The sequence below is a fragment of the Pangasianodon hypophthalmus genome, chromosome 14, assembly GCF_027358585.1.
Source record: "Pangasianodon hypophthalmus isolate fPanHyp1 chromosome 14, fPanHyp1.pri, whole genome shotgun sequence".
Classification (NCBI taxonomy): domain Eukaryota; kingdom Metazoa; phylum Chordata; class Actinopteri; order Siluriformes; family Pangasiidae; genus Pangasianodon; species Pangasianodon hypophthalmus.
In genome coordinates, this window is record NC_069723.1 from 25,302,311 (window position 1) to 25,311,061 (window position 8,751).

The window sequence follows — 8,751 nt, forward strand, 5'->3', positions numbered from 1 at the left end:
ATAATCACACACTCACTATAATCACACACTCACTATAATCACACACTAACACACACACTCACTATAATCACACACTAACACACACACTCGCTATAATCACACACTAACACACACTCGCTATAATCACACACTAACACACACTCGCTATAATCACACACTCTCTATAATCACACACTAACACACACACTCGCTATAATCACACACTAACACACACTTGCTATAATCACACACTAACACACACACTCGCTATAATCACACACTAACACACACACTCGCTATAATCACACACTCTCTATAATCACACACTAACACACACACTCACTATAATCACACACTAACACACACACTCACTATAATCACACACTCACTATAATCACACACTAACACACACACTCACTATAATCACACACTCACTATAATCACACACTAACACACACTCGCTATAATCACACACTAACACACACTCACTGTAATCACACACTCTCTATAATCACACACTAACACACACACTCACTATAATCACACACTAACACACACACTCACTATAATCACACACTCACTATAATCACACACTCGCTATAATCACACACTAACACACACTCGCTATAATCACACACTAACACACACTCGCTATAATCCCACACTCGCTATAATCACACACTAACACACACACTCACTATAATCACACACTCGCTATAATCACACACTAACACACACACTCGCTATAATCACACACTCGCTATAATCACACACGAACACACACACTCGCTATAATCACACACTCGCTATAATCACACACGAACACACACACTCGCTATAATCACACACTCGCTATAATCACACACTAACACACACACTCGCTATAATCACACACTCGCTATAATCACACACTCACTATAATCACACACTAACACACACTCGCTATAATCACACACTAACACACACTCGCTATAATCACACACTAACACACACTCACTATAATCACACACTCGCTATAATCACACACTAACACACACTCGCTATAATCACACACTAACACACACTCGCTATAATCACACACTAACACACACTCGCTATAATCACACACTCGCTATAATCACACACTCGCTATAATCGCACACTAACACACACTCGCTATAATCACACACTCGCTATAATCACACACTAACACACACTCGCTATAATCACACACTCGCTATAATCACACACTCGCTATAATCACACACTCGCTATAATCGCACACTAACACACACTCGCTATAATCACACACTCGCTATAATCACACACTCGCTATAATCGCACACTAACACACACTCGCTATAATCACACACTCGCTATAATCGCACACTAACACACACTCGCTATAATCACACACTCGCTATAATCACACACTCGCTATAATCACACACTAACACACACTCGCTATAATCACACACTCACTATAATCACACACTAACACACACACTCACTATAATCACACACTCGCTATAATCACACACTCGCTATAATCACACACTAACACACACTCGCTATAATCACACACTCGCTATAATCACACACTCGCTATAATCACACACTAACACACACTCGCTATAATCACACACTCGCTATAATCACACACTCGCTATAATCGCACACTAACACACACTCGCTATAATCACACACTCGCTATAATCACACACTCGCTATAATCACACACTAACACACACTCGCTATAATCACACACTCGCTATAATCACACACTAACACACACTCACTATAATCACACACTCGCTATAATCACACACTAACACACACTCGCTATAATCACACACTCGCTATAATCACACACTAACACACACACTCGCTATAATCACACTCGCTATAATCACACACTCGCTATAATCACACACTAACACACACACTCACTATAATCACACACTAACACACTCTCGCTATAATCACACACTCGCTATAATCACACACTAACACACTCTCGCTATAATCACACACTAACACACACTATAATCACAAACTCACTATAATCACACACTAACACACTCGCTATAATCACACACTCGCTATAATCACACACTAACACACACTATAATCACAAACTCACTATAATCACACACTAACACACACTCGCTATAATCACACACTCACTATAATCACACACTAACACACACACTCACTATAATCACACACTAACACACACACTCGCTATAATCACACACTAACACACACTCGCTATAATCACACACTAACACACACTCGCTATAATCACACACTAACACACACACTCGCTATAATCACACACTCGCTATAATCACACACTAACACACACACTCACTATAATCACACACTCGCTATAATCACACACACTCGCTATAATCACACACTAACACACACTCGCTATAATCACACACTAACACACACTCGCTATAATCACACACTAACACACACTCGCTATAATCACACACTCGCTATAATCACACACTCGCTATAATCACACACTAACACACACACTCACTATAATCACACACACTCACTATAATCACACACTAACACACACTCGCTATAATCACACACTCACTATAATCACACACTAACACACACACTCGCTATAATCACACACTCGCTATAATCACACACTCACTATAATCACACACTAACACACACTCGCTATAATCACACACTCACTATAATCACACACTCACTATAATCACACACTAACACACACACTCACTATAATCACACACTAACACACACTTGCTATAATCACACACTAACACACACTCGCTATAATCACACACTCGCTATAATCACACACTAACACACACTCGCTATAATCACACACTCGCTATAATCACACACTAACACACACACTCACTATAATCACACACTAACACACACTCGCTATAATCACACACTAACACACACTCGCTATAATCTCACACTCGCTATAATCACACACTAACACACACTCGCTATAATCACACACTAACACACACACTCGCTATAATCACACACTAACACACACTCGCTATAATCACACACTAACACACACTCGCTATAATCTCACACTCGCTATAATCACACACTAACACACACTCGCTATAATCACACACTAACACACACTCGCTATAATCACACACTAACACACACTCGCTATAATCTCACACTCGCTATAATCACACACTAACACACACTCGCTATAATCACACAATCACACACTAACACACACACTCACTATAATCACACACTCGCTATAATCACACACTAACACACACTCGCTATAATCTCACACTAACACACACTCACTATAATCTCACACTCGCTATAATCACACACTAACACACACACTCACTATAATCACACACTAACACACACTCGCTATAATCACACACTAACACACACACTCACTATAATCACACACTCGCTATAATCACACAGTGTGTGTGTGTGTGTTTAATTCATTGTCTTGTTAAAATTGTTTAAAAACATTTGTTTATTTTTTTTATAATTCCTATGCAGTGTGCCCTGCTAAATAATCTGTGACATAGCGTGTTGTTGTCTTTTGTGTTGTTGTCTGTTGTTGTTGTTGTTGATCAAAAGCTTCAGTTGTTTTGTTGTAGTGTCCCAGCCTTCGTCTTTTAGTTTCTTATTCCAGATGTAGTGTTAGTGTGTTTCCGGGAAGTTTAGTTTAGTGTGTTACAGTTGTTGTTGTTGTTGTTGTTGTTGTTGTTGTGTTAGTCCTCCACTCTCCACATTCTGCACGTTGCTGTATTATTGTCTGGTTTTCTTATTCAAAGCTGCTCTGACTGTACTTTATTTTTCCTCAGCAGCTAGTAGACTTGTTCTGATGTCGTTTGTTGTTATGATAATTATAATAATCGTTAGTCCTATATTACTATAATATTGTAAACAGGTGAAACACATTTACCCCGTGTCTGTCTCTCTGAGGTCAGAGGTCACAGGTCACCGAATAAAGCGCTGCAGTGAATCTGCGTAGCGTGTAAGCTAACTCTGCTACAACAATACTAGCGTTTCGACAATTTTCGTTAAAATCAGAGGTCATTGCTAAGCAGCTCATGAGTTAGCAATGATGCAGACATGCTGTATGCTATCTACCTGTGCAGGTACAGACGGTACAGACTCGTGATGCTGTGTGTAATACTGCCGGTGCTGGTCAACGTACGGGTACGAGTACGAGTAGGAGTACGAGTACGAGTACAGCGCTGCAGCATTTCATGTATAAGTGTTTCAGTAAAATCCATTTCAGCAGTTTAAAGGAGTCACTGATGTTAGTTTGGGCCATTTTTTTTTTTTTGTATTGAAGAAAAAGTCACAGATCACAAACTCCAGGTCACATTGTGTTATGGATTTTTTTCAAATGAGGTTTGTAAATACAAGAAATACATCATGTTAGGAAAAAAGCACAGCGTGGAGGTCTGAGTTTAATGTGCACCCTTGTCAGATCATCAGTAGAGCTCGAGGGCAGTCGGGTTCTGTCGGGGTCGGACAGTAGAGCGGTTTGACGTGTTTGGGGTTGTCTGGGTTCTCAGGTTCTGCGAACATTAACGACAGAAGCATGTTGGGGAAGAGGGACAGCGAGGTGGCCGTGATCGTGGAGGACACGGAGAAAGTGGCGTCGGTGATGGACGGACAGGCGTACCAGGCGGGGAAATTCGCCCTGCAGCTGCGGCTCGAGTGTTTCAAGTACGACACACACACAATATACACACACACACACACAATATACACACACACACACACACACACAATTACAGTTATTAATATTAAAACAAAATAATCCAGGATACAAAAATAACCGATTTTACAAAAGGGTCTTGAAAATTTTCTGAATTCTTAAATTTCCGAATAAAAGTAATAAAATAAAACGTATCATCTCTAACCGGAAAGGATCAGCGGAAGTGTAAAGTAAAGATACGTTCACTCGTGCAGCGACTCGCAGCCACAAAGCGACCGGAGATCGTTCATTTTCAATGAGATGGACAGCGATTGGTGGTGACTAGATGTGGGCGTGTCCAGCGACACAACAAAGTTGAGAAAAGTTTAACTTTATGCAAATTTGGAGCGACTTGGTGCATCGACTACCAATGGGAGTGACGACAGTCGAGCGCACGTGATCCCTGACTGTAAACGCGCTAAGGCCATAAGCTAAGCTAATTGGCGTTTGCGAATTCGCCGCAGATTGATGGCCGCGATGGCAAAGAGCTCACTGGAGACTTCGTAGTACAGCGACTGGTGACATGCAGTGATAAAATCGCTGTGTGTGTGTGTGTGTGTGTGTGTGTGTGTGTGTGTGTGTGTGGACCTTAAGGCGTTATCGCTTAACTCACCTTATCACCAGATGGGGGCGCCAGAGGGTCGTAATAATAATTAGCCCTGAGTGTGATTTCTATAGCAGCAGCTCTGAGTGCAGTGCAGCTGTAAATCACAGGTTTATAATTATTAACGTGCTCGTTGTCATATCGTTATCGTTTCTATAGCAACAGCTCATTCACAGGGACGTGTACAGCGGACGCTCGACATGAAAAGACTAAAAACACTGATGTCTAACTTTCTCAGCATTTTCTGGACAAAAGTATGACGTGTCTTTGTTTAACCAGCGGTTGGTAAATCACAGTAGTATAAGAGGAATAAAACACTTGGGCTAGTCAGTGTGTGTGTGTGTGTGTGTGTGTGTGTGTGTGTGTGAATAATCAGTGTGTCGTATTTCCAGGATGATTCTCGGCGCCTTCACTGATCCCTCCATCGATGTGAGTGATCCAATCAGTGATCGTTTCTATAAAGAGGTTTGGATGACGACGGCGAGCCGAAACGCTTCCATCTACGAGAAGGTGTGTGGGCTTTCTCGCTTCAGAGCTCTCTCTCTCTTTCTCTCTCTCTCTCTCTCTCTCTCTCTCTCTCTTTCTCTCTTTCTCAAAATGGCGGAACCTATAGAGTTTTGGTTAGCGGGTGTTTGCTAAGTGTAATTACAGTAATTTCACTCTGAGTCATTTCTTGCTAATTTACCTGCAGGGAAATGTTCACGTTCCGGAAGCTTCTGTTTCATCACTCTGTCTTTTCACTGTCTCTAGAACGGTTACGCGCTAGCTTCCTTAAACGCCTGTTTTGCAGTTGCCTAGCAACAGTGTTCTCACGGGCTCGCCCACTTGTCTTGTGTTAGTAAACACAATTTGAAAGAAACTGTAGCTGAACTGAGTCTTTTCTTAGTATTAACTCAACACATCTGAGGAAAACGTTGATGCTCAGGACGTCTCTGTCTCTCGTTCAGTCTTTAAACAGCTACATGCTACTGAAATTGTTCTGGAAGGTTCTTCAGTCATCAAACCTCAAACTCCACAAAATAAATCACTACACACTTTAGGGTAAATCCTCACGGATCACGAGTCCAGCGATCACGACTCTCGAAGAATTTCTGGTGAAGAAACTTCAGATCAAACCCAACATGGCGGACGACAGCTGGATACCGTAAACGACGCAACAGCGAAAGAAAAGAAAAATAGATATGAATGAAGGCCTGGCTTGTTGTTGCTACACGTCGATTTTTCCATTTATCCACCATAATCTAAACTTCTACAAATAATGATGATATTTTACACGAGATGCCAAAATACACATGAGAATAAATATCATAAATCATAAATATTGACTAAGTTTAATATGTTGCATGTTTTTTATTCATGTCTTGTGCTGACGATGATGATGTTCAAAATGTAAAGTGGTAAGTTAGGTTATTAGCAGCTACCATGCGCTAACTAGCCTCAGTAGATCGCAGCATTTGCTAAACATTAGCTTAAAAATTAGCTATTATTCTTAGCGAACGTATCTCATTAATGTTCATAATAAGCCTTTCATGTCATTTTTTTTGTTGACGTGTGTGTGTGTGTGTGTGTGTTGCAGGTGTTTCGTTGTCTTCCCTCCAGTTTGGTGAGGAATCTCCAGGAGCTTCTGAGCTTCCAGACCAAACCCGGTTTGGATAAAGAAGACCCGGCTAAAGCTCAGGAGATGCTGAAGAAGATCCGAGGCTTCCTGGTTCAGTTTCCGCTCGACTTCCTGAGTGAACAGAACCTCATGCCTTCTGTTGGCACTAAAGGTACGACAAACTGCGAATGTAACGCTAGAACAATAAAATATAGACGAGGTTTTTAAAGGGCGTGTCAGAGAAGAGACGCTTCCGGGGCTTTTAGGGAAGTTACTGAGTTCCTAGCAGACATGTTATGGTCATGTGACCTACTAATGATCACAAGCCACGCCCAGTGTGTATTAAAACGAGGCCCAGTGTGTATTAAAACGAGGTGTGTGTAGTATGTATGGAATTTATAGTGTGATGAGCGTGATGTGATGAAGACACGCCCATCTCTGTGATTAATACACACATCACTTATTACTGAAAACACACACACACACACACACCTTGTACAAATGTTTCTTTACACATCCTTGTATATATAAAAACAAAATAAATTATTTGTCCAAAGATTTAATAATAATCATTTTCTTTCATTTTCACAACTTTTTTTAAAACACTGAATTAATTCTGTAATATTTTTAGACCACATTGTCATAGCGTGAAGTGAAAATGTCAGTACACGTTACTAACTGTTTATTAAAAATATTTTTAATATTATTTTTATTTAGAAGCCATGGTGCCTACTGAAATTTGGACCTGAAGACGCCGACACGCAGGAAGATGACTCGTGAGGACGAATTTCCTCAAAACGGTTCCTCAAAAAGTGCTTCGATGAACATCTGCGCTTTATTTTATACGCGTCATCCGTCGCAATTCGTTCGTCTAAAGGACATTTTAAAGTAATTTCAATGTTTACATGCGGGACTGAAAGTCTGAGTGCACAACACAAAACTGGTTTCATTTCCTTTTAGGAGCAGGCCGTCTGGGTACGCAGCGCTTTAACCGAAAATCCGAAAAACTTACGCAGCAACGTGTTCGGGTTCTTCAGTGTTTATTATACATTAGCACTTTTAGCCATCGTGCTAGATTATCGCTCTACCTGTAGATCCGGAACTAGCAGAAACTAGACTAATGTTCTCCTGTTTAACCAATAACACAGCTAGCTAGATAGCTAATTCAGGCTAACTAGCAAGTTAGTCACGTAAGCTAGTGAGCTGGAGTTATGTTAGCATGTTAATTTTAATCACAGAACACAGAACTTGCATGTTAGCTACATTTCTAAATGACGTCTTGATCAGAAAAACAGGTTTTTTTTTTTTTTTGTTTCTCATGTTTGTCAGAACTTTCATGGAGTTTTGTTCAGGTAAACAAAGCCATGAGTTTAATATCAGTTTAATATCAGTTCATAATAACTTGAGTGCACTCACGCTTTTATACCTGACTGCCGTTCAGGGAAAAAGGCAACATGTCTTGTGTATGTCAATTATTTTTTTTTCTTTCGTCTATAAACCCTGTTTTTTTTTTTATCATCTTGTAATTTATTCTCTGTAATTCACCATGTGGTGCGTCTGTAGCATTTCAGCACACTTTTATTTCTTTTATTTGTTTTTGTTTCAGTTCATGTAAACTAACAAATCAATTAAACATGATTATATAATAATCTGCTGTGTTATAATTCGTTATTCTCGTTTATAAATGAATAAATGTGGGTCTCTTCTTGTCGCATAGTTTTGTGTGTAAACCGTAAGAACAGAGCAGTGGGACTTCAGTAAGCTGCTATTACTTCAGTTCAGTTCAATTCAATTTTATTTGTAAAGCGCTTTAAACGA

General features: G+C 40.2%; 1 protein-coding gene across 2 annotated transcripts in view; it reads left to right on the forward strand.

Moving 5' to 3' along the window:
- The window catches only part of pld1a (phospholipase D1a), a 43,587-nt gene extending 35,058 nt beyond the window's left edge, over nt 1-8,529 (forward strand). Inside the window, exons 24-27 of one of the 2 annotated variants that reach the window (XM_053239803.1) lie at nt 4,548-4,701; nt 5,729-5,846; nt 6,913-7,105; nt 7,651-8,529. In XM_053239803.1, the coding sequence (XP_053095778.1) occupies nt 4,548-4,701; nt 5,729-5,846; nt 6,913-7,105; nt 7,651-7,682 (497 nt within the window). In that variant the 3' untranslated portion in view covers nt 7,683-8,529. The remainder of the gene's footprint in view (nt 1-4,547; nt 4,702-5,728; nt 5,847-6,912; nt 7,106-7,650) is intronic. The other variant, XM_053239802.1, reaches the window with a different exon arrangement.
- Nucleotides 8,530-8,751: the final 222 nt, after the last annotated feature.